The sequence below is a fragment of the Triturus cristatus genome, chromosome 2_1 (assembly GCF_964204655.1).
Source record: "Triturus cristatus chromosome 2_1, aTriCri1.1, whole genome shotgun sequence".
In the NCBI taxonomy this organism is placed as follows: Eukaryota; Metazoa; Chordata; class Amphibia; order Caudata; family Salamandridae; genus Triturus; species Triturus cristatus.
In genome coordinates this window covers 979,763,205-979,789,616 of record NC_140581.1, presented here as the reverse complement: position 1 = coordinate 979,789,616, position 26,412 = coordinate 979,763,205, and the positions used below count along the sequence as shown (strand labels likewise).

The 26,412-nt window shown below is 48.8% G+C and overlaps 2 protein-coding genes across 3 annotated transcripts in view; one reads left to right on the top strand and one right to left on the bottom strand.

The window, feature by feature from the left end:
* Positions 1–3,855, bottom strand: LOC146866156 (uncharacterized). Its single transcript, XM_085634143.1, has 2 exons — positions 3,336–3,855; positions 1–1,157 (listed from the first exon to the last, which is right to left on the bottom strand). Exons 1-2 carry the CDS (start codon positions 3,712–3,714, stop codon positions 229–231), a joined length of 1,308 nt encoding a protein of 435 aa, XP_085490269.1. The 5' UTR covers positions 3,715–3,855; the 3' UTR covers positions 1–228.
* A 390-nt stretch (positions 3,856–4,245) lies between these two features.
* ERMP1 (endoplasmic reticulum metallopeptidase 1) overlaps positions 4,246–26,412 on the top strand; it is a 361,972-nt gene continuing 339,805 nt past the window's right edge. For both annotated transcript variants that reach the window (XR_014970592.1, XM_085634130.1), the window contains exon 1: positions 4,246–4,965. Coding sequence is in view for 1 of the 2 variants with exons in the window: in XM_085634130.1 (XP_085490256.1) it covers positions 4,685–4,965 (281 nt within the window). In the remaining variant the exon portion in view is untranslated. The remainder of the gene's footprint in view (positions 4,966–26,412) is intronic.

The window sequence follows — 26,412 nt, the reverse complement described above, 5'->3', positions numbered from 1 at the left end:
CTTAAGTGACGTGAGTTGTTTATTGAGTGAACAGACCAATGTAATCAACTGAAACGTAATGAGTGAAAAAAATAAAAACAAACTGAGAGATTGTCATGGTGGATGAAAACATTGGAGTAGAGACCATAATGTCTGGAGTCCAAAGTCCAACATACACCTCCCATCAGAAATGGGAATGTAGGCCAGAAAGTCAGCAAGGTGAATGTGCTGCGCACATACTGAGGGAGACTAGGAACGGCCTCTCTTGCTGGCGGTGGTGTCTTTCTTGTTATCCTTTGATCCCGAATCCTTACATGGACGTCCCCTCTTTCTTACAGAGCAGGGGTCTTGTGCTGCTGGGCCAGGGGCGCTTGCAGAAGTATCCTCCTCTGGCAGGGCCTCACCACCTGTGGCTGCAGCAAAGGTTGACGCTGTGGATGTACTAGGCTCACAGGGAGGGGTAGATGGCAGAGGAAAGGCCCTGCAGAGGGTGCTGTTTATTTCCCGCAGCACACCTACCAGAGAGGCCACCTCAGAACGGAGGCCGGCCACCTCAGTGTGGACCCCAGCCACCTCAGTGTGTAGGCCCGCAATCTCTGTGTAGATGCTGCAAACCTCCACCTCTATGCTGGCAACCTCCTGGTATATGCCTTCATGCAGCACTTTCATTTGCCCCATCTCTGTGACGACCTGGCCCAACACCCTGAGGGAGTCCTGGTAGACTTCCAGGACTTGTGTGGTGGCAGCCTGGGTGTCCGTACCATCTGTGGGCTCCCTCTGGGGGCCCAAAGTTACCCTCCCACAACAGGTAGCCCCACTGCCCTGTTCCCTAGGCATAGACTGCACCCTCCCACTGGGTCCTTGCTCCTCACTGCCTGGGGCGGTGGTGGCGGCTATCTGAGAGGCCAGGACTGGTGGGCAGTGGATGTTACTGACAGTGCTAGGTGCACTGGTTGTGGGGCGAGCGATTATCTGTGGTGTTTCCGCTGTGGTGGTAGGTGTTGGTCCACTGAGCCGGACTGTAGGCATCTGCCGAAGCTGACCAGATGGGCCAGGACGGTTGTAGACATCCACCGGTTCAGGAGCATTGGCATCAATGAGGGTTTCATCTTGTTCCTGGGTTGGAGTGTGACTCTGGCAGCTTTCCTGCCTCACCTCAGATGTAGTAGTAGATTCACCTATTGAGAAATTAAAAACATAAGTTGATGGTCAAATGGAGGTATGTACATTGAAGTTCTTTGTGTCTGGTTAATAGTTAGGCTAGAAGGGATAAAGAGTAATTAGTTATTTCTTCAGTCAGCAATTATTACAGAGTTGTATTTGGTTACTAGACATTATTTAACATTCAATCCATGTATCTGACTTCATCATCACATTGGATGTGGCTCTATTTGTTCTTTGGGGATAGACGTAACATCTCCAACACTCAGCTGCACACACACACAATGTAGTCATGTCTTGTGTATATGTCTAGGCCGCTGGCCGTCGGGGCAGCCCCTGCGTTTGAGAGCGGGGGAGCTGGCGATTCCTGTGCAGCCGCCACCCCACAACGGCCGCAGGTAAGAGTGGGGGGTGGTGGCCGCCACCAGCCAGCGTCCCCAAAATTTGTGTCGCTTGGGGAGGACCGCCCCCATCCCCCCTTGCTATGCCACTGCCAAAGTATCTTTCTGTCAAATTCAGACCAACAGGCATGCATCTTGTTAGGAATCTATAGTCAAGTGGTCACCTGGCATTGGAAATGAGCTTTGTCTCTTTCATGGCTGACATATATCATGGGTACTCCGTAGATATGTCGTAACTCAGGCCATCAATAGTTTGAATTGATGTGTCCAGGACACCATCAAGCAAAGTGTTCATATGCGTATTTGTGATGAACATTGTCTGTACTTTACACATTTCATGACTAGTGTAGCTCATTAATAAGATGGCTGACAAGCGAAAAGGAGTCCAGCATCTAGGTGTAAATTGGGAGGACAAGGCCTCATTGTAGTTGTGGTAGCTTTTCTATCCGTCCTTAACAAAAGTTGAGTAAAGGTAAGCTGCCTGACTAGTGTAGCTCAGTAATTAGATGGTCAACAGGTGAGAAGGGCCACAAGCAGCCTAGCATTTTGGTTAGAGTTGGGATGACAAGGCCTCATGGTAGTTGGAGACAGTTAAATCTCACTATAGCAACAGTTGCGAAAAGGTAAGCTGTCTGACTAGTGTAGCTCAGTAGCAAGAAAGGTGACAAGTGAGAAGGGCTACAAGAAGTCTAGGGCCAGATGTATAAAGCGTTTTCCTGTTTGCAAACTGGCCGATTCTCAGAATCGACCCGTTTGCGAATGGGAAAAAGCCTTTTGGGATGTATCATCCCAAAAGGCATTCGCAAAATAGGGAATCGCAAAAATTGAGATTCCTTAAATGACATGTCAGAAGCCAAAAATTGTGCTACATGCTTTTAAGGAATTGCAATTTACCACCAACTTCAAGTTGGTGGTAATATGCGATTTCCATGAAAAATGCACTTTTTTGAATTTTTTAAGGTGCCATGTGGCGTACATACATGCCCTTAGGGCAGGTATGTGTGCCACATGTGCACGCTTACCTTTTAGGGGGTGCACAGGGTGGCCTTTTTGCCCCCCTATCACCCTTGAAATTGCATTCGCAATTTGCAAGTACCTATTTGGTACTCGCAAATTGTGAATGTCTTCCCATTAGCCCAAAGGAACGAATGAGAAGGTATTCCTTAATGGCAAATCGCAATTTTCGATTCGCAACTAAGGAATATGTAGGAATCGCAATTTTTATTGCGAAACCTATATACATTGCATTTTGCGATTCCATAATAGCGAATCGTTAAAATTCGCTATTATGTAATAGCAAAATCCAATATTGAAACATCTGACCCCTAGTATTTTGGCTAGAGTTGGGATAACAAGGCCTTATGGTAGTTGTAAACAGTACAATCTCACTTTAGCAACAGTTGAGTAAAGGTAAGCTGCCTGACTAGTGTAGTTGAGTAGTAAGATGGCTGACAAGTGAGAAGGGGTAAAAGCAGTCTAGCATCTTGGTTAGAGTTGGAGTGACAAGGCCTCTTGAAGTCATGCATTTGTGAATGACCATGCATTGCCATATTGCAACATGTCATGGGTCCTGGGTTGGTATTTTGATGATGCTGCACTTACAGACAGCATTGCAACATGTGGTAGGTCAATGATTTGTAGGCATGTGGTGTCATATGCCACAGAAAAGCAGACATGGCCTGATACTTTCTATGTTGCATGTTATGAGAGTAGATGTAGGAGACGATAGCAAAGGCAGAGTAATTAGCAAACAGGACATAGTGATATTGTGTCAGTTGTTGAAGTGTAACTTACCAGAGTCCTGTCCCCCAGGTATTCTTGACAAACCCTCAGTATGCAGGATGGCCAAGACCTTCTCCTCCCAGGGCATGAGTTGTAATGGTGGGTTGGGAGAGCCACCGCCAGTCCTCTGTGCCTCCAGGTAGTGGATGATGTACTTGCCACACACCTTCTGCCTGAGGTTGTTCCACTGCTTCCTGATGTCGCCCTGTGTGCGCAGGGTGGCACCAACAGCATTCACCCTGTTGACTATTCTTCCCCACGTTTCTGCTTGCCTAGAGTAAGGAGTATGCCGGACTTGTGCTCCAAAAATATGGGGCTCTACTCTAAGGATTTCATCCACCATGACTGTCAACTCTTGTACAATGAAGGCAAGTGTTTTTGTGGGGGGCATGATGATAACAAAACAAAAGGAAGTGTGAGTGGGTTTAAGGGAGAAATACAGATAAGGGATGTGCCCAAACAGGATCAACAAGCAAAAAGAAACCAAGGTGGTGGAGAGTGATTAAAAAAGAGATGCCTACACTAACAAGTGCAGTAAATGGCTGTCTGTCTTGCTCTGCTGCAGTTTGGAAGTAAAGGACGCTGGTCAGGGGTGGGGAGTGTTTAATAGTGTGATTTGGAGGTGTGTCCACTTGCCCAAGCACATCAGGTGTGCATTTTTTTAACCCATCCAATGTTTTTTTTTGTTCCAACTCTTAATAGGGCGGTGGGGGCGTGAATGAGGCAGCCACGTGGTTTTGGCGGTGGGACCGCTCAACTAGTAATCAGGCCCTAAATCTGCATGCTATTCTCAACAACTGAATTGGCTGAGTCGGATTTTATCAGGTGCGATCGATGTGACACCATTTACCTCTGTAACGTGGGTCACTGACGCACTTTTACATTTGTATGCAAATTTCAGGTCACATGTGTGTAGATATTCACTTCTGAGGGTTGTAATATCAACGCTAGCGCGGTCGCGGGCTACTGCAAAGGACGGGCTGCCCTTCACGCACTGTGCGAGGAGCTCTTTCGGGGGTGTGAGTTATCTCGAGCCCCGGCAGCCACTTTTCGACAGTCTCTCGCGTTGGGACAGAGGGGTGTCGAGGCGGGCCCTCTCATGCGCCGAGGTTGACTTCAGGAAGCACGTGGGGACCCTGCACCCCGGTTGACAGCAGCACCTCGCTCTTCCGTACACTCCCCGCCGACAGCCTCAGCCTATCCCCAGCCTCGCACGCACCGGCCCCTCCCCCGGGCAGGTGCAGTGTCAGGAGGCGGCGGGACTGCAGAGATCTGACCCCCTGTGCTCGAGCTACGTGACCGGCAGCCCGGCTTGAGTCCCTGCACCGGAGAGGCAGGCGAGGCGGAAGAGGTGCCTGGAGATGGAGGGGGCAGCGGTGCGCAGGGTGCGTGCGGGAGCCCCGCAGCTCCCGGCCTGGAGCTCGGAGGTACAGAACGGGACAGGGGAGGAGAGGAAGCGCCGGAGGAGTCCCCCTGGCAACGGCAGCGGCGCCTCCCGCGGCAGGAGCCCGGGGCTGCGAGAGAGCCTCCTGGTGCCGACTATACTGCTGTACCTCCTGCTGCACTGGCTGCTGGTGCTACTCTCCCTGCGGCAACTTCTACTGCTGCCCAGCCCAGGGCTCTTCAGCGCAGCAAGGGCCAGGTACGAGTACTCTGAGGGCCACACCATCTCATGTGCTCCACTCCTTACCTGCACGTGCTTATCCCCGCGTTCCTTTCCATCTTATTCCCATATCTAATGCTTGAGTCCTAATAATTTGCTGGACTCTGACACCTTTTTCTTTCTTCCTCGTGTTATCTGATCTGACCCCCACCCTTAAACGGAAGCCTGAGCCCCTCTCTAAATCTCTCCGTATCCCTTCAGACACTCCCCCGTTGCACCTGTGCTCTCCTTTGCTTTCCTTTGCTTTATCTAATTTCACGCTCATTCCTCACATGGTGATAAAGGGGGTTGGTTGGTAGTCACGTGCGTATCCAATTCTCTATTGTATTTTGTTGGACGAACAGCATTAGTACTTCGTGCTATATTGCTCGATCAATCTCTAGGAGGGAGCCGCTTTTTGAGCCCTACAACTGTATTTTTGTGTGTGTGTAGTTCAAGGTGTAACAAACCATACACCGTACATAATTTGCACCTTTCACAGCTAAGCACCTTGGAAAGTGTGTTTCCGATTTATTTTTTTTACATCCGCACATTTTACTCTACTCTGATAACTTTACCGTAGAGTTAATATTTTATGAATTGTATTACAATATACGCCACTTACTGATAAACAAACATCACCTTCATGATGCAAGGATGTCTGAAATGGTCTCTAGTCACGGTTTAAATTGGATTAAAAAACACTAGGGGGCTCTCAAAGGGGCGTGACCAGTGTAATTCAGGGCGTGGCTTAAAACACGTAAGGTAAAATCTGTGCTTAGCATAGTGTGCTGCCGGATTTATATTTTGCTGTTTGTCATTGCATCCAGACATATGATATAACAAGTAACATCATACCTACAAGAAGTCAGGACTATTGGCTTTGCCAATGGTTGTTAGTTGCATAAGGTAAATAAGCAGCAACTATGGCTTGTATATAATATTGAAAAAGCTTCCACTGAAAGCTCTGGTGACACCCCGACAATGTTGATGCTCCTGAGTTCCAAAAAGAGAAGGGAAATCCAGAGAGAAAAACGGATAGACTGTGCTAGGGCACAAAACAGAGCCCGATAGAGACCCGTTTCCACGCCCCCTTTAAAAAACTGCCGGTGCTCAGCACCTGTGAGACCAGGCCCACTTAAAGCCCTGACTCTAGTAATAGTGATTTCTGTGTTGTTAGTGCTCCTTCAGTGTTGAAACCCCAGATCTGACGTAATTGATGACCATTCAGCCTCCAAAGACCCATCCTTGGCAGGATTCTCAACTGCTATTAATGTCAAGGTGGACTTGCCCACCGTGTCCTAGGTGTCGACATTGATTTCCCATTTGCGTCAGACCTCCAGCTTGATAAAGTTGTCGTAAAAATTAACTTGTAGCATCGTGGAGAGCACCGCAATTTACCACCATTCCCAATCAGATGTTATTAAAATGTTATATGTATTATACTTATACAGGGATTCGGTTATCTTTCTTCAGCCATTTGTCTGTTATGTCATTCCATTTTTTTCTTTCCTCCCACTACAGTATACAGCAAGGAGCAATAGGTGAGCTCCCCTTCTTCCATTCATACATACACAAAAAGAACTTATTTTTTAGTGCCATGGATTTAATGGCAAATGTGTCCTTTTTTCAGATCGAAAAAGTATTTTTGTATCCAATGGGGGGGGGGGGGTGTTTATTTTTAAATAAACACGATGGCAAGGCAAAACTAACATTGACACAGCCAAAATATGGGCAGTCAATACCGGGCTATTTGGCTTTGCCAGTGCGCTTGCTTTAACAATGGATTCTCAATATAAGAAAACGAATTACCCTAGTGCTAGTATACAGCTGCCTCCCAGGGGGTTTTGCTTCTAATAGTGATAAGCAGTCAATTATATGTGACTAAGTAGATCAGATCTAAACTTAATCAACAGTAGTATTATCAACTTTGTTTATATGTGTATGCATACCTTTTATTCAATTCATTAAATGAGTTGCTCAAATAGCCAAATGTTTGCAAATAATATCATGTCTTGCTAGACTATGGTACCAAAATATGTGACAAATACAGATTGAATCATAACTATGACTGCTTGTTTGACTTTTGTTTTTTCATTTTTTAATAGAAAATTGATAGTTATGTTTTAATCGTATTGCTATCACAAAAAAGAGAGATTACTTTCTCCCAGTCTACGATTTCTTCAACTCCCCTTAAATTGGAGTGTCTTCATCAGGACAGACAATAGAAATAGCTCTTGGTTCCTGTTACGAAGTTAGCCATATCAGGACCTCATACTGGTGTTAACATGATACCATAAAGAAGGTCACTGCCCTCCAAATGGATAATAATAGGGCAAGTTTGTAGAGTTCTGCAAATACAGAAGTTGCAACTTGGTCTACAAATCAGTCTTCCAGGGCGATTCATAATGGTATTATCTGCTAATTGTGTGACTGGAATGAATTGTCTGAACACTTAGACCCCATGACTTGGAAGTAAGGGGATGGCCATTGAGTGAGCCAGGAGCTACAAATATCTAGGCATTGTATTCAATGATAGTCTTGTTCAAAGGACTTTTTAACCTCTTAAGGGCTAAAACCGCTTCCTCAATCTTTGCTTTTAAGACATTTCGAGATAACTTAATGTGTCCTAACTATGATCATTTAGTAAAAATCATGGATGCAAAATCGGTTCCTGCGCTAGACTATGGTTCAGTCACTTTTTGTGGTCTGGATGCTAAATTATTGTACCAGCTAAAAATTGAGGCTTTCAAATCTGTCTCGAAGATACTGAAAAACATTGGCTATGCGGAGGTTCGTTTGGAGTTTGGTCTACAAAGTCAAGTCCTAGTGAGACAGGCTGCCTTTTTAAAAAAAGCCTTCACACCTTGTTTTTATCTGAGCCTGGTTCTGTAGCAAATCTCTGTTGCTAAGAATTTAGCAACTCTTACTATACAAATGTCAGGTGAACTTGTATATCAGCGTGCTTCCATTCTTTCGACTACCAGCTGTCCGGGCTTTTAGAAATAAATAAAGCTTCTTTCAACAACCTCTTACATCAAGCAACAAAGCGTCTCTTTTATAGCGTACAAAGAGAATTTAACGGTCACACAACATGCTTGGATTGTAATTAATTCCTCTGAAAAACTCAATGTCCAGCCTTACCTGCGGTCACACTTGCTGCTTCACATGAGGGACGCATTTCTCAAGTTAAGATTTGGCAGGTATTCAACTAAGGGTGGCACCCCTAGGTGATTGCAACAATGGCCAACAACCTGTTGTAGACTTTGTGGTTACACAAAAGAATCCTTATTGCATATTGTTTGTGTTTTTCCCCACCTACTACAAGCACAACGTACTCTGTTAAAACTATTGTTTTTAAAAGCGGGTGTGAAAACTTGCCGCCAGTCAGGCTGTTATGAATTGTTTTGCGCACAGGTCAATTATTTTAATTTGCTGACTTATTACGTTTCTAACCCTGGCGGACAGTATGTTGAAATCAGTACCCTAAATGGCCAGTTTTAATTGATGGAAATACTTAATCTGTTGAATCCTGGAAAATAATATAGGAAGTTTACCATGTACAGGCTCTTATTTATTTTTTTTTTTTTTTTTTTTTTTTTTGAAACAGTTTATTGCAGTTTGCAAAAGTTACAGGTATGGGCCTACAACCACCCGGCCGGCCGCTAGAATGGCAAAAGCATGTTGCATAGATACAGTAAAAGTCTCTCGGCAGTGCAGAGCAGTAAAACAGGAGTAGTCAATGGTGCAGGCCACACAGCTCCAAGCCCACAGTACGGTTCCCTTTTCTTAAAACAAAACAACACCAAAAAACCACACCCGCAAGGCAACCCGCGATCCAAAGTGACAGCACGTGCTCCATAAGTGGGGGATCCAAACCAGCAGCAGAACTCTGAGGAGGGGAATGGGAGTAGATCAGGGACTGGGGGACCGCGCGCCCGCGGCCGAGGGAGGGGGGCAGTCTAGGGAGACGGAGCAGGCGAGGCAGCCGGTAGCAGTGGTGGCTCACAAATACCCCCGCGGTAGGCGTTCCAGGGGCCCCAGAGTTTCACCCACGCCCCAGGCTTACCCCTCGCCACATACACCACCTTTTCACGAAACATACACCAATCCATATGCTCTTTCCAGGCCGACACCGCAGGGGGCCTCTGGGATCCCCACAATTGAGCAATGTCGCGCTTAGCTATCATGTATCCCAGAGTCACCCACCGCGTCTGCGGGACCGAATAGTCATTCGGTTCCCATACATTCAGCAAGCATCTCCTCGCTTCAGGCAGCAGCGTGACACGCGTCACCACACGCAGGACCTCATGCACACCACGCCAGAATCGCTCCACCTTCGGGCACTCCCACAGTATATGCATGAAAGTCGCCAACGCGCCACAGCCACGCTTACACATTCCGTCACCAGCAAAACCCATACGCAGAAGCCTTGGCCCCGTCACGTACACCCGGTGAAGGATCTTGAGCTGGACGAAACTAAGGCGAGCCGGGATGGCCACCTCTTTCGGAGAGGCCACCGCGGAAATCCAATCCTCGTCGTCCAGCTCCAGCCCGTCGGCAACCCAGGCCTCGCGGAGACTAGTCAGCAGGCACGATCTATCGTTGATCAGTTTTTTATATATGAGGGAGATCGTGCTGTCCGGTACATGGCCATCCAGCACTCTGTCCTCCAGGGGGGAAGACTCCGGAATGGATGCGACATCCGGGAAGACGGAGCCCAGCGCGTGGCGGACTTGTAGGTATCGAAAGTACTCACTGCCTTGCAGCTGAAACTCCGCCTGCAGCGTCTCAAAAGTTTTGAATTCCCCCCCCCCTCGTCCAGAGATCTCCCACCGTGCTGATTCCGATCGTGTCCCACTTCGCGAAGCCCTTCGACGTCCACAGGGAGCCCAACCTCTCAGATGCATACAGCGGTGACGCCCGGGTCAAACGGTCCTTCCACCCCATAGCTGCATTCGCCGCGTGCCAGACACGCACCATGACACGCGACGGTCCCGTCAAACGGGAGTCGGGCGCGCCAGAGTAGAGCGCGCGATTGTAATCGCCACCGGGTAGGAGCATCTTATCCATCTCAAATGCCGGGTTCAAGGCGGGCCCGTAAAGGCCATGATTAATTGCAGCTAGCTGGGAGGCCCAGTAATACCGTTTAATGTCCGGGAGGGCGACCCCCCCATCGTACCACGGGAGCGTCAATTTAGCCAGAGCAATGCGCGGCCTCCCGTCCCAGAACAGGCGCCGCTGGAGGCCCTCCACCTCACGGAAATAGCGTGCCGGGACCAAGTCCATAGTATTCTGGAGGGCGTAGAGGAAGCGCGGCAGGGACATCATTTTAAACAAGGCCGCTCGGCCGAGCGGCAGACGCCGCCAGCGCACCACGTCCTCCCTCAAGCGCTGGAGGGGGGGTAGCAAATTCCGTTCGTAGCGGGCCTCCGGGTCAAGAGTGACATAGATACCCAGGTACCGAAAACCTTGAGAGGCAATCTGGATCGGACAGTCCCGTGGTAGGACCGGAGCCTCCCCGGAAAGCACGTAGACACAGGATTTCGCCCAGTTGATGACCAGGCCTGAGTTGCGACCGAATGAGCGCAAAACATCAACCAGGACGATCAGTGACTTACGCGGGGAGGCGAGATACAGAAGGATGTCGTCAGCGTAGAGGGACACACGGTCCTCATGCTCGGGGGTCCAGCGGAGACCACGGATAGAAGGGTGCCACCGCAGCCACTCCGCCAGGGGCTCCAGGGCCAGGGCAAACAGGAGAGGCGACAGGGGGCAACCCTGTCGCGTACCCCGCCCCAGCGCGAATGGGGCCGAGACTCGCCCATTCACGACCACCTGCGCCAATGGGCCAGAGTATAGCAATTTGACCCAGCTAATGAAACCCGGGCCGAACCCGAACTTCGCCAGCATCGCCCAGATGTATGGCCATTCGAGCGTATCAAACGCCATGGTGGCGTCCAAGGACGCCAAGATGGCCGGCTCCCGCACAAATGGGACACGCGCGAGCACCCCGTGTAAGCGCCGCAGATTGAGCGCCGTGTTGCGGTGCGGTATAAAGCCAGATTGGTCTTGGTGGACCAAATCGCCCACCACGCCAACCAACCGGTTGGCCAACACCTTGGCGAGGATTTTGGGCTCCGCGTTCAAGAGCGAAATCGGCCTATAGGATGTGACCCGTTCACGGGGCTTCCCCTCCTTGTGGATCACCACAATTGTGGCCAGACGCTGGTCCGGCGGGAGGGAACCCCGCGAGTGGGCCGCCAGGAACATCGCGCGCAGGTGGGGCGCCAACACATCCGGGCGTAGCTTGTATAGCTCAATGGGAATACCATTGGGGCCCGTGGCCTTGCCGGATGCAACCGAGCGAATAGCCAAGTCTATTTCGTCCGAGGTGGGAGGGGCGTCCAGCGAATCCCTGTCCTCGACCGTAAGGGAGGGCAGTGCGATGTCCCGGAGCAGGGCATGGGAATCTTCCTCCGAGCAGGGGGAAACCGGGGAGTAGACTTCGCGGAAATAATCCGCGAAGCAGGAGACAATGGCTTCCGGCTCAGTGACACACGCACCATCCACACTCTCAATCAAAGGCACCACGCGGCTCGCTCTCTCCCTCTTATCCAACCACGCAATCAATTTGCCAGCCTTATCACCCACATCATACAATCGCCCCTGCTGCTCTCTACTGAGGCCCCTGGCCGCCTCCGTGACGAGGGCCCGATAGGCCGCCTGCTTTAGGTGTAGAACATGCAACTTGGCGTCTGTCACCCCGCTCCCCAGGTCACCCTCCAGTTCTGCAATCTCGGCCTCTACCCGGGTCACCTCCTCCCGCTCGCGCCGTCGGGCATGGGAGATAAAGGAGAGGGCCTCCCCTCTAAGGACTACCTTGAAAGCCTCCCACAGGGAGATGGCCGAAGAGACCGACCCCACATTCTCGTCGAAATATCGCAGTAAGGATTTGATCAAATCGGCACGAATGGTGGGGTCGCGCAAATACCATGCATTGATTGGGGCCACCCTGCCATCCCCCCTCGGGAAGACATCGAAATGCAACAACAATGGGGAGTGGTCTGAGATACCCCGCGCCAGATGGCGCACCTCCCCCACCCTCCCCGCATGGGCCGCCGGGACAAGGATGTAATCAAGCCGCGAGAGGCTACCATGGGCACCCGAGTGGAAAGTGTACTGTCGCAATGCGGGATGCTTTAATCGCCAGCAATCCACCAGGCCCAGCGTGTCCAGAAGGCCGGGCAGCCACGCCTGTGCCCGGGGGAGGTCCCTAGGGGGATGGCGATCCATAGACCCAGAGGCTACCGCATTAAAGTCCCCTCCAACCACCAGCAGGCCACTCGGAAGGTCCAGAAGGAGGCGCCCCAGGTCCGCGAATGTGGTGGCTTGTAACCCAGGCGGGACGTACACTGATACAAAGATAAACACTCTGCCCTCCATTCTTCCCACTAGAACCGTGTAGCGTCCCCTCTCATCATGGCGCACCTCATCAATCTCCAACGGGAGCGAGTTCTTGATCATAATACCCACCCCCCGCGAGCCCGAAGTGAAGCCGGAATGGGCCGCCAAACGATATCCCCGCCGATTCATTGCATGAAAGGAGTTACCTATAAGGTGCGTCTCCTGCAGGAAGACAACATCTGGTGAAATACGTTTTAAGTACTGCAGGACCACACCACGCTTAATCCTATCCCCCAGGCCGTTAACATTCCATGACAACACAGTCAAATCCCTATCCCCCATCATACGTCGAAACAATCGGTCGTCCCCCACAGAGCATCTTAAAAACAACGATATAGTAGCGGGTTTGCCTTGCGGTGCAAACAAACAACACACCCCCCCCACCCCCCCATCCCAACAGAACTCCCCCCTCCCTGCACCCCTGCATGAGCCCAGACAGCCCCCCCAAAGTGCAGTGTGCCTGTCGCCCCATAGCTAAATACTAACTAGTCCCCCAGAGGAGGAGGGAAGCCCCCAACAGACCCCACACGACCTCCATAGGAGGGGAACATACGCAATCAATAAATGGTGAAGGAACAACGTCCAGAGCAAGGCCTATTCAGTCACCCCTCAATTCTGATCCGGCGGGCCCTCCTCGCCAGCCGCGCCCCCCCCCGCCCCCCCGGCCCCGATCTCCAGGCAGAGTGTCCAGCCAGTCCCCAGCCGCCTCAGGCCGGTCGAAGAAGTGCGTGCGACCATCCACCTCTACCCTCAGCTTAGCTGGAAAGAGCATTGAGTACTTGAGGTTAAGGTCCCTTAGGCGACGTTTAACACCAAGAAAGCTCTGTCGCTGCTTCTGGACCGCCGGAGTAAAGTCTGGGTAGAAATGTATCTCCATGTTGTCAAGCTTGACCGGTCCCTGTTGTCTGGAGGTCTGGAGAATAGCATCCCTGTCCCGAAAATTAAAAATCCGGGCAATGATAGGCCGCGGCGGGGCACCAGTCTTAGGTCTGCCCCCGGGGACCCGGTGAGCACGCTCCACCGCAAAAAACTTACTCAGCCCCCGGGGCTGGAGATGGGTCTGGATCAACTCTTCCACGAAAAGATCCGCCGCCTCCGCCTCTCGTCCCTCCGGCACCCCCACAATACGGACATTATTCCTCCGGGCCCGACCCTCTGAATCCTCCAGTCGCCGGTCCATCAGGGCGCTCGTCTGGCCAAGCCGGCGCACCTCCTTCTGGAGGGCCACCACGTCTGTCGTGAGGCTCGTTGTGGCGTGGGCCAGGGAGTCGACTCGGTCGTTTGTTTTGGACAAGTCTGCCCTCACAAGGCTCACATCCACCAGGACCGAGTCTATTTTTTGCGCTAAGGTGTCGAAACGCTGGTCCACCGAGGCCTTCATCTCTGCGATGGCGCCCATGACGTCCCGGAGGGTCGGATCCACCGGATGAGCAGATGCCTCCGTCGGGCCCACCGGGGATGCACGCGATGTCTCCGGAGAACCCTTCTGGAGCGTGTAGCGGTCCATACTGTTAGCCTGGTGCGCCGTGCCACGGCGGGTCGTCTTCACCCGGTCGCCATCTTGTTTGGTGGACATGCTGGCTTCTCCACCGTCGTGCCAAGCTCCCCAAACAGGCCGCTATACCAAATCACGGGTGCCAGGGGGGGGGGCGGGGGCGACCACCGAACCGCGGGTCAACCCACCGCCGGCGGGTCAACCGGGCTCCTGGACAAGGCCACACCACCGCACCCCGCTCCGCAGCCCGACCCCGCTTGAGAGCTAGGAGGGCGCAAAAGCGAAAGTGAAAGTGCGGGGTACGCGAGTCGCCCAGCCCCGCTCGCCGCTGTTATTCACTTTGTCCCCGGATCGCCCCACTACTCCAATCCGGGGGGCCGGCGAGGAGAAGGCCGCAACCTTCAATCGATGCTCCCACCGGCGTTCGGGGTCCGATTCGAGCCCAAAAAGCAGGTGGCGCCTCAGCTCCGGTTCCCCAACACAGTCCCCTCAACAAGGACAGGATATCGCCAGGATTAATTCAGGAGGTCGCGGAGGTCCTCGGGAGCCTCGCACCTACGCGGCCATCTTGGTTGCGCGCTAGGCTCCTCCCTCGGCTCTTATTATTGATACTATTAATATGAAGTAGTCCATTGCTTTTGTGTCTTTGAAAGTACGATTTACCAGGCTCGTTTAGCTTTAGGTGTAGGCATCCGCTACAATGCCTTGGGCTTTATTACAAGTCTGACTCATGGAGGTGCAGTGGTGGTGGCCTTCCGACTGCCCCGTTATGACCGGGGCGGTCGGGCAGTCCTGAAACCACCGCTCAGAAACTCGGCGGTGGCACAGCAGTATTGAGGCGGTGGCACAGCAGTATTGAGGCCACAATATGCTTCCTGCCAAGCATATCATGAGTTTCCTCACCGCCACACTTTTCATGGCAGTGCGACTGCCATGAAAAGTGTGGCGGTGAGAAAACAAATGGAGCCCTGCAGGGCCCCCTTGTGCTTCACGCTATGTGGATGCACACAGGGGGGGGCACAATATGTACCCCCCCTGTGTACATGCACAGCATGGATTGCAGCAGTCAAAAAAACAACAGGGGGCCGGGGGCAAAAAAAGTCCAGCACACGCCCCCCCTAAGTATGAATTGTGAAAACAAGAGGTATGCTGTTCCTATAGAGAGAAAGGGTGTGTGGTCCTGATCGTGGGGGCACACACAGGGACTGCTCCTATAAGGAGCAAGAGCCCTTACACACCCAGAGGGAAATCAGGCATCATCAGGCAGCTGCTCGTTGGGCTGGCGCTGCAATGCCCGATAGAGCCCGCAGGGGGCTCTTTGCCAGAGATCTTTTGCCTGTGATCATGAAGTGGGTGAGTGTGGTATGTGAGGTGTATATACAAAAGTGAGTAGAGTGTGGGTAGGATGTGAGTTAAAAATAACTGAGAATCCGCTGAACCAATTTTAATTAGCGGGTTCAATGTCATGATTAAAAACCTACGATATTTGCGAGAGAAGGCTTAGTTATCAAGCATATATTAGGTAAGGATGTGGGTCTACAAGTTTCTGCCCTCTAGCATTTGTAGGATCGTGGCAGTTAGTTCTGTGGATTCTAATAGATATTTTTAACTCTCATCCTCCCCACACTCTACTCACTTTTGTATATACACCTCACATACCACACACACCTGCTTAATCATCGGCCAAGATCACAGGTAAAAGATTTCTGGCAAAGCGCCCCCCTGCGGAGCCTGTTGGGTATTGCAGCGTCAGGCCAACGAGGAGCGACCCGATGATGAAGCATGACCTCCCCAGGGCTGTATGAGGGCTCTTGCTCCTTATAGGAGCATCTGCGCACTCGATCAGGACCACACCTCCTTTCCCTCTAGAATGTACTGTAAACATTGAAGCACTTTAGCTTTACTTTGCGCCAAATTTTGAATGATTACTTATGTCTTTAGAAGCCAATCCAAATAAACTTGATTGAATTTGTAAGTTTTTCTTTCCTTAACGAACTATGTATTCTAAGCATTTTTAGTTTTATCTTGGTTAGATTCTGATAGTGGCAGATGTATTGTTGTGAAAATGCTGTATCGAGCAATCGTACACATTGTAATGATTTTTATTAATACGACAACTTTTATTACATCTTTCTGATATATGTACAAAACAATTTGTCTGAATGTGAATAGTAAATTGTACCAGAGCGGTTGGTGAATGCATCTGGCGTGCACAGCGCAAACAAGATTTCCAGAAACACTATTATGTTCTAACATGCCACTGTTGGTAACTCCTCAACATTACAAGTTGATTTATTACCGCTTGACTTTAGAAGATGAGCTGCACCTGGAATTGAAGTGCACCCCGCTTTCGATGTTGATTAGGCATGCCTGAATGGTTTATCCAATGACCCTCTTGACTTAACGCTTTAACTGCAGATGTCCTGTTCATCGACCAGTCAAGAAGGTCAAATTTAAAAAGTCTCTACCTCATCAGAGAGTCCACAATCGGGAACTCCTGCCATAAGATCGAGTCAGCTCTGTGGTTTTGATGCAAAGGGAAAATGGAGGAATGACAGTTGAGAATTTCTGCAGATGATTTTTCACGTCTGGTTACAAGATCTACAAGAAGACCAAACCCCAGTTTGTCAAAGTGCAGTACCAGAACTACCTTTCACCGTGGGTCAAAGGATGTTTCCTACAACTGAATATTGTAGCATTTCCAGTAACCTACTGTTCACAGGATGACATTGATACCACCTAAAAGTTAACACAGATTCAATCGAACAGAAGGACAAGAAAGAATATTGGAATTTATTTTGGATGACGTTCACAAATGGAACATTTTCACACCCGGATGGTGGGACATTGTCTAGGCACTCTCAACCTTCTGTAACTCTTATCAGTGACCCAAACTGAGACTGCCAGGCTCATTCCTTTTGTCCTCTAGTCCACCCAAGTACTCTTCATGGCACTGCAGCTGCTGGAGCTCCGCCTTCTGTTAGGAAAGCCCAGGAGTAGGTACTCTACTTATCCTAATATTGTCAAGCATCTTAATTGTGATACTTGCTAGAGTGGTCCCATTTCAAGATGCACAGAGAATGGTACTATCTTGGCCCCACAGGTTCAGGCAGAACTATGAGGGAAGTAGTATGGTTATCTATGACTTTCAGAGACCGCTGTTCTGCTTCTCTCCACTTACTAGAGCCATGTTAAAACTTTGGGAAGCAGTTGGCATTAAATGTAATCTGACCTCCTATCCCTCACTCTTCACCACACTGCTTGACAGCACGGATTTCTTAGATGAATGGATAGCCAGACTGTTGTAATCTGTCCCGTTCCCCCCCCCCCTTCCTCCTTTCCCCCCCCCCCCCCCTCCTTTCCTCGCCATATGGGATTGCCCAGCTCGAGAATGTTGGGGCTGAAGCTCAGGTTAGAATGTTGGCATTTGGAGCGAGAGGCTGAAGGATCCGCTTCAATAAACCTCTTCTCCTGAACCCCACTGGATTGGAGTGCTTATTTACTACACAGACTTTTCAAGCTTGAAAGAAGTGGATGCATCACAGTATGCAATGTCTTTTAGAAGGCTCCCGTAAAATTATTCCACTAGACTAAGGTTGAGTTTGGTCTCCGAGAAGAGGAGAGCTTTTTAAGCTTGCAAATAAGACATAGAGGCAGGCATAGGGTCAGGCTACTCCAGGTTAAGGAATTTACACAGTTTGAAGCATTGGTGAAGATTAAGATGAACAACACACACAGTCGCGGCCGGATGACTCGCGGGGGCGGGGAGGGGGAGGGAGTGTTTATTTTAAAAATAAAAATAAAAGTTAACTTACTTTAGCCGGCCCGATCTGGTCCAGCATCGTCTCTGCTCCTCACAGGAAGTGGGCAGCCTCCCTCCCCTAAGCCAATCACAAGGTTGCAATGGCAGAGTTGTGATTGGTTGGAACGCCGACCATACAGGCGCCTATGGGGAGGCCATTGTCTCCATGTATGCAGCCTACATGGAGAAAAGGGGAGTGCGTATGACTAAACAGTCAGCACCCTCAGAGTGGGCAAGCCACTCCTCCCCTGCCCTAGAGCAGGACTAGCCACCCACCGCCCCCCCAACCAAACCCTTCTGCTTTCTCGCAGTGCGAGAAGCTGAAACCTAAAATGGTATTTATAATACCATTTTATATTTCTACTTCTCGCACTGCGAAAAGGCAGTGGGGCAATGCTCCTCTGCCCACATGGAGGAGCCGCCACTGCATTCACACTTGTGCAGTATTACTTAATTTATAAGATTTCAATGAAACTAGTGACCCACAAGGTAACTTTTTAAAGACTGTGACAGAGGGAGCTGGGAAACACCCTGCTTTCGACTTTTGAAAGCAAATTCTGCAGTCTCATAATAATTTTGCTCAGTCTGCTCCTGGGAAAGAAATGATCTGTAAAGTACTATGCAGGTGGTACTGTAGTCCGCCTTATTGAACACCTTTGATATTACCCGTTCAGGTGCTTTTGGAAGGGCTTTGAGAATAGAGTGCTTATTCATGTCATGTGATCTTGCCTATGTCTGAAGATTTACTGGTATGTAGTGTTAGGTTTACACCTAAATAAACGGGTCGCTTGGGGTAGATGGTGTCTGTCTGTGTTCCTGCCTGATTCCCTTACAGAGGCTGGTCACCCATTACATAGTGCTAAAGAGAAAACACTCTGTTCTCACACTTTAGGAGAACGTGGATGTACCTGTACTTTATTGTTTGTTTTCAGAAGGGTTTGGGCACTTGAGCATGCAAAATGGCAACTGATAGAAAAAGATAAATGATTTCTGAGAATCTAGGTCCTTTTTTTGGTTTCTTGCTCGGAATTATAAAAGCTTAACATGCCCAAGGAGACGTAGAGCCCTTTAACTGTTAGACGTGAAAGAGTCATGGCGGTCCCATTTCCTCCATAGGCAGATGACTGTTTATATATAATTTGCAAATATAGCAAGTGTTGGTGTAAAGTTCTCTGATCTAGAATTTAGAAATGCCACACCTGGAGGTGATTTAGAAGGGTTAGTTCTTTGTATCTTCTGTGTGATGTTAATTGAGACCAAATGTGTTAATTATTGCTGTGAAGCACAAAAATGGGAAGAAATATTATTGAAACCGAAGACCTAAAATAAAACTGAGGATTATCTTTTGAGGCTGATGAGAAGGACCTAATGGTTGACCATTCACTGGGGCATGGGGTCATGTGCACCACCATGTTCCCTTGTCAGTCCAAGCCACTCTGGATTACCTTCTCTTACTTCTAATTCCTCAGGCGTCTTTCCTTCTCCTTCCTCTCCACACACAGTTCCTTGCTCCTCAATTGTGAGCATGCTGAATGTCCCAGTCCCGTCATCGCATAGATGGGGAACTCTACTCCCATATTATTGAATGAGAGCCATGTGAGAGCCAAGATTGATGGGGTAGAGTCATGGGTTCCCTGTTGTGCTTGGCATGCGGACAGGCCCATCAAGATCATCATTTGGGCCCTAGTATCTGTGCAGGGTAGAGCCCACCTGGAGAGCACAGACAATCCAACGCTGACAGCAGCAAATAAAAAAGCCTCATGACATTTAACGGCATGCCGTTAATTTAGGTGTTTGAGAGTTCCTTCTCGCCATCAGTTGTTTACTCGATGATTGCTATGGGCAGACCAGCGACCCAAATTGTATTTACTCACGCCTGTCCTCTGCATCCCAGCTTCATTAAGTCCTCTGAGGGAAGGTTAGTCCACAGCCCATCAGAGGATACTACTGATTTTACCGCTTCCTAATTTTGGTCCGATTTGCATGGGGGCAGACCTTTATGTCCGAGTGAGCTGTGATGGTAAGGTAAATGAGGCAGATACAAGATCACCATTTGTTTTCCTAGGTGGGGTGATGTGTGTGACATTATGCTAACACTCCAGGTATATTCCTTGGAGCTTTTACCTTTCCTTTAAGGATTGTCTGGGCTGACCTGATAGTCTGACAGAGAAGGAGAAAGGATATTAGGAGCCCAATTGTTGGTGCTCAGCCAGAAGTTGTTTTTCTCCGAGGTGACCTGTGAAGAAGGAAGACTTTCTTGGGAGCCTTGATTACTTTCTGTCTGTGGCCACACTCCTGAAGGCTATCTGAGCTGCTCAACCTTCAGCTGAAGGACACTGACCTAGTGAAATATTTATCACACTTGAAGTATTTTCATCAAACCAAGGTGCTGTTCTTAATACTTTGCTTCCAGACGCACACGTTACTGAGCCTGCTCCCATTGGCCATCTCACCATTGCTATGGATGGTTGGGATTATTGCTCACAACTGCTTCTCTGCCACTGTAAGGTCCTTCCCTCAATGAAGGGGCTTTTTACAGGTCAGTAACAGTCCTGTGTTGTGGCACAGTCCTACGTGATGCAGCAAATTCCGTCCTCGTTATCACCCAGCTACATGTCAAAATCTACTGTCAGTCCAGTTTCTGGCATCTGATTGTGAGTGCTATATCTTCACATCAATGCCAAATGTGCAAGTAAACGTCAGCCTTTTAAAATCTTTTTCAGATTTCACTTTATGCGTGAGCTTCGGACAAATTTCATTGTCTGTGCAAATTGGCACAAGTTACTCAGGCTTTCCAAAACTAGGTCTGGTGCATTTGCACTTACTTGTATAAACCAGTTTCCACACAGTACATAAAGTAGTATGTGGTTGGTCCTTGAATCTTACTAAGAGTGTTAGTTTGTTCCCAACACCTGATCCCCACATACTTAGACCTCTGAGGGTGTAGCAACCACAGAAAATGTGGCACTGGAAGTATGGTGGGGCTCCCTTCATGTATTCTCAGGACACCTAAGAGCACTGGCCGCCTTCTATATAACGTTGAAGCTGTGGATATGAAGCTTTTTTATTTGAAAGCCCAGGCATACCAGGGTATGTTTAAGAATGGCAAAACAGGTGGACTGGCACCTAACGCTTCTTCTCAGGATGAGTTTTAAGATAGGCCTAACACACCACTCGAGTTTCTGGGCCCTGTGTTTCATGAGTGAAGCCATTACACTCACCAGAACTCCTCATCTCCCTGAGATCAGTGCCCTTCAGAATTGGTAACATTGAAATGAATGTTGAGGACCAATGGATTGAGCTTTACATTGCTACTCTCTGGAGCCACCAAATGCTCGGAAATGGCCTGCGGCAGGGCCTCGCCTCGTCCTGTCCTCGTATAGGCCACCTAGGCTCAGTGGCTGCCATGTTGCAGTTGGACCTGTTAGACATTCTACGGGAAGGGAAAATAGCTGGCTGCAATGGGGAAAGGTAGACATTGGGCAGTTAGCTGAATGAAAAGAATGTGATAGGTTCACCACTGTCGTGACATGAGGTTTAGATTCTATTAAAGATACAGAGGTGAAGATTATTAACCTTCTTTACTGTAAAATGTAGAAGCACAGTTATCAAACCCCATGCAAAATAAATCCTGATTAATAAATAGGGAGGCTTGCAAAGCCAAAAAAGTTCAACATGGATGAACAGAAGCACATCACATCTTGGATTAATGACCTCACCATCCCATGTATAAATAGTTCTGACTGAGGACGCACTTCCTATTCCTAGTCTGCCCTTCTAGCCAGTGAAAAATAATACAGTATGAGTGAACAAAACGCAAACGAGGAGTGTTTTTAAACCTCTTTTTTTTGTAAAACCGTTTTCTTCTATAACGATGCAGTGCCAATTGTATTTGGTGTACGTTTTCAAAGCATTAACCCCTTCAGTGCCACGCCCTTTCCCCGCCCTGTGCCACTCGTTGCATTGGCGGGCGGGGTTCATGACGAGCTGGACTCGTCATGGGCACAGCGCAACCGCGGCCCATGACGAGTCCAGCTCGTCATGGGCACAGAAGGGGTTAAATGTGTGCAGTCTTTGAGCCTTTGGTGGTTAGTAGGTACATTAGTGTTTATTCAAGTCAGTTCACATTAGATGATGCTTAACAATTGGTGTTACCAACATCCGGCTATGATATCAAGATACATGCGAGGGTGAGAAGCAGAGGAATAACAAAGGACCAACATAAATTCGAGAGGTCTTGCAGGGCCTAAAAAATACAAGCTGGGGAATGTGTAAGGGGTGAGATACTAACAAAGCGTGCGAACCAGTGTGAATAATACGAGGTAACAATGGATAATGATTATGAACAAGCATTTGCAATGCAATCGGTCTCGCTTTTGGGACCTTATATGTATTTAGCTATGCAGCACATTCGCCTGAGTGCTGAAACATCTACTGTTCTTTAACATGGAGGAAAAGTAAGCACCAAACTGTGTGACATGCCAGGTATGGGAGCACATGGAGAGAAGCATTGCCTTTCAGCGGGAAATGGTATAGTCCATGCTCTTTTTTTTTTTAATATAAAATCAGGGTCTTTGGTGGTCAGATCACTGAAAATGCAAGATTTGAAAGAAATATTGTCTACGGGTGCTTGTGGAAGACCATTTCTATGGACTGGAATTTAGAGAATGCTAAAGTGATTCTGGTGTTTTACTGACCTCTGCTGGTCGTTTTCCATCAAGAAAGTTAAATAGAGGCAGTTGCCAGAAAAGTTTTTAAAAAAAGTCCCTCAGCAGCAAGCAATTCTGATATTTTACTGATATCTACTGGTTGTTTTCAATCAAGACAGTTAAATAGAGGCAGTTGAACAGGGGGAAAAAAAGTCCCTAAGCGGAAGCAGACCAGTCCTAGGGCTGATCTCCAGAGCCCACAAAGTACTTACACATATAAGTATATACTAAAGTATATACAAGAGGTCTTGAATGCTTGACCTAAAAGTCCAACCGAGCAGTAGGTAATTTGTCTGAGAAAGATCAGAAAACCACATTAGGGCCATAGGCTATTGTTTTTACCGTACTGGAGTTTCTGCAAGGGGAACTGTGGTCCTGAGCAGAGGACATCCAACGACTAGGCAGTCCTCATCAGGAGCAGCTTTATACCAGAGTTCCAAAGAGGTCCGTCAGGGTGGGAGGGTGTCATTTTTGGGTTCTGACTGAAAGCCAGCCAGCAGTTCATCCCACCAACCCCTGTGATAGGAGATGTTCTCCAAGGCCAAGGCTTCTTCCTGCCTGAGTACTTTACTCTCAGACTCTGCCCAAGTCACCACAGATTGGTGCCATTTGGTGACCCGGGGCTGGAGGGCCTTGCTGGACTTCTAAAATTGCTTAATAGGGCACTTTGCTAGTGGTGCCTTTAAGCAGTGCAAAGTGAAGAAAACATAAAATGATGATAATAACTTTCAGTTATCATTTTATGTTTCCGTCGGCACTGGATTCCGTGCTGCTTTGCAGGTGGGCGGGGCTGCTCAGCTCTCAGGGCAGGGGACGAGTGGTTTGCCCACTCCTAAGTGCACATGACTATTGGGTCGGCCCTCTCAGGCCGCCAAAAACAGTCATGTGCACTTTCCCTGTTCTCCATGCAGGTGCATTACAGCCTGCGTGGACAACATGCCCAGGCTCCCGTTCCCTGGCCGAGCGTCGAACCATGACGCTCAGACAAATCGCAATGCTGCATTGCAGCGTTGTGACTGATCAGGAGAGCCTCGCTGTGCTTCCTGTTCCTCGAGTCCGCCGAGGAGAGCAGGAGCAGAGACCTGGCGGCAAGGTAAGTGTTTATATTTTTTTTAACTTTTCGCACCTGCACTCCTGCGGCCTCCCTGCCACCACCTAGCCTTGTCGGCGGCCACTGTTTGCTATCAATAGGGTCAGGTCCAAAAATCCGGCTGTAAGCTTATTCTTTATGGTACGTTTGAGGAAGCCTAGAGCGCAAACTTCCCAAGTGGTATGTCCTGTTACCTGTTCTAGGTGAGAGGTGACTTTCAGTCAGAAATGTTATTTATGAGGGAAATGGCCATAGCATGTGCAACATGTCTGCATTCGGCAGCGGGGGCAGTGGGCATTAGTTCATGGGGGAAAACAATCATGTATTTTCCCAGGTGCAAGATGGGCACTGTGCATTACAAAAAACTGGATATGTTTGAATGTAGTGTTTCTGGAAACTTTTCCTGGGTAAGCCAGTGTTCTCTCATTCTGTGTCATTTAATGCCTTCCCCAACTCTATTTCCTATTTGTCGTGGAGCCATTCTAAGGGGGTCTGTGTGAGCACCAAGAGCCTTGGTCAGCCAGCTTAGACACCGGCCAGTGCCCATAATATTAACTCTTTTGTATGACCACGTGTTGGCTGTTCATCCAGTACAGTATTCCAGTTAGACCGAAGAGTGCGAGTCAGAGTGTTGTAGGTTATGAATTGAGCTCTGTGGATGTTGGATTGGTCCATAAGCTTTTGAAAGGACAGAAGATGTCCGTAGTGAAACAAGTCATCCACGCTCACTAAGCCTCCACAGTGCCACTGCTTCAGGTTGGCTGAGGTTTAGACAGTTTCAGTGTTTAATTTGCTTTGAAGTGAGATGGCTGGTGCATGTGGGAGGGGGTAGTCAGTTCATGATGTGTAAACGTCTATGAAAACAAGCGTATAGCAATCATATTAAGTCGGGGCAAGGAGGGACAGAATGCCCAATAGGACAGAAGAGCTGCATAACTTTTTCCACTTACTATATACCGCTGGTGCTGTGGCCAGATTGTTCAGATGAGTGACTGACACCAGCGGCAAACACATTGTGGCTGCTATGGAAGTAGTGCTCAAAGTTTGTTATTCCCAGGCCGCCTCCTTTAGAGGGGCATTGCAGTTAAGCTAGTGCCGCTCTGTGACAACTATTGCACCAGATTAGTTAGCAGAAGAGGGCTTCCAGAGTGCGGAAGAATTTGATAAGCAAGTATATTGGCAAATTAGCAAAAAATATAATAGTCGGGGGAGCATGAGCATCTTAGAAAGAGCTATCCTTCCCATTACTAAAAATGGAAGCATTCATTCTCTAGAAGGCTACGTGGCTCTAAAGTGATGTTGCAGCCCACATTATGTTGCCATCTAATAAATCATGTTCTTGATATATCCATACTCCCAAGTACTGGAACGCTCTAGTCTGCCACAACAGGGTGCCCCTGCCCAGTTCAAACCCGGTCTATGGAGTAGTAGGTAGGAGGGGTAAAAGACAACACTTTCCCCAATTAACATTTTAAAAGTGTGAAGGGTGTGTATGTAGTCTGCTTGCTCTACTGTCACATTCTTTAAGTACAAAACCATGCAGTCAGCATATAGGGAGACCCAGGGGGATGCCCCAGCTAGTCCCTCCCACAGCGCATGAAAATAGCTATGGGCTCCATTGTGAGTGCTAGCAAGAGGGAGGTACTGGGCAGCCCTGCCTGGTGCCTTGATGGACAGCTATGGAGCCCGACACATGACCGCACACTCTGATTATCACAGTGGGATTATTATAAAGCAGTGGGATCGTCCTCGTGCACCCGCCAGACCCAAATCTTTTCAGCAGTTCAAAATTTTAGCTCCTGACATGTAGCCTGCGGGTGGGACCTGGGAGCAAACTCAGTAACCGTAAATTATCTGTGAATGTTCAATGATGCGTTCGTACCTGAAACAAAAACATTTTAATCTAAATGGACCAGGTGAGAAAGCAAAGATATGCCAGAATCCAGCTCAGAATTTTGTAATCCGAGATTAAGATTGGTAGTTGTAAAATGAGTGGTCGGTAGTGTCTTTGCTAGGCATCGGGGATAGAGATCAGAAGGGTCTTTCTAAGGGTGGGTGGTCGGGTGACTTCAGTTGCTTCTGACTGTACAATTTTTCCAGTTTTGGGACTAGTAGGTCCGCATATTCTTGATAAAGTTCCAGCGGGAGTCCAGTTTTTGTCTTACCAATTTAACGTTTCGCATCTTTGATTTCAGGTGAGGTCATGGGTGCATCTAGTTCTTGGCGCTGCTTTGGGGATATCTGAGGCAATGAAAGCATACTGTGTGCATTTCATGCTTCTCAAATACTGTTGTGGTGGATGCAAGCCGAATAGAGGCTATAGGATGAGAAGCCTGCGCTGATAAACTAAGCTAGCGGTGGTCATGGCTTATCCTCTTCAGTGAGACTTCTGGTTATGTAGGCAGCATAATTGAAAACATAGGAGTTGTTCGAGGAGGGCAGCATGCTTAGGGCGGGCTGCTACGAGAAGTGTGACTAATTGCCTCAATTTCAAGATGGAGCAATGAGTTCTCATTTGGTTTCAGCTCTGTCTGTTTTCCTCATGCCAACCATTGCGCGGATGCAATGCCCTCTGGTTGTAACCTTGAATGCTTCCCATTCTAAGGTGTTAGAAAGGTCAAAATACAAATGAGGCGTCATAATGCAGCAACCGTTGATTATCCTCTTCATTTTTTTTTTAACCATTTTATTTTGCGTTTTCAAGAGAAAACAAGTGTCCATGACCCACACTACAGTTTCACTAGGAGCGATAAACCTTATTTAAGGACAAAAGGAAACGCAGCCCGCATACACCTGGTTATAATGAAGAAGTACATTTGTAGCATGACCCTGCCCATGTTGGGCACTGGTAAAAGACTCCCCAATATTACCTCAAACCATCCCA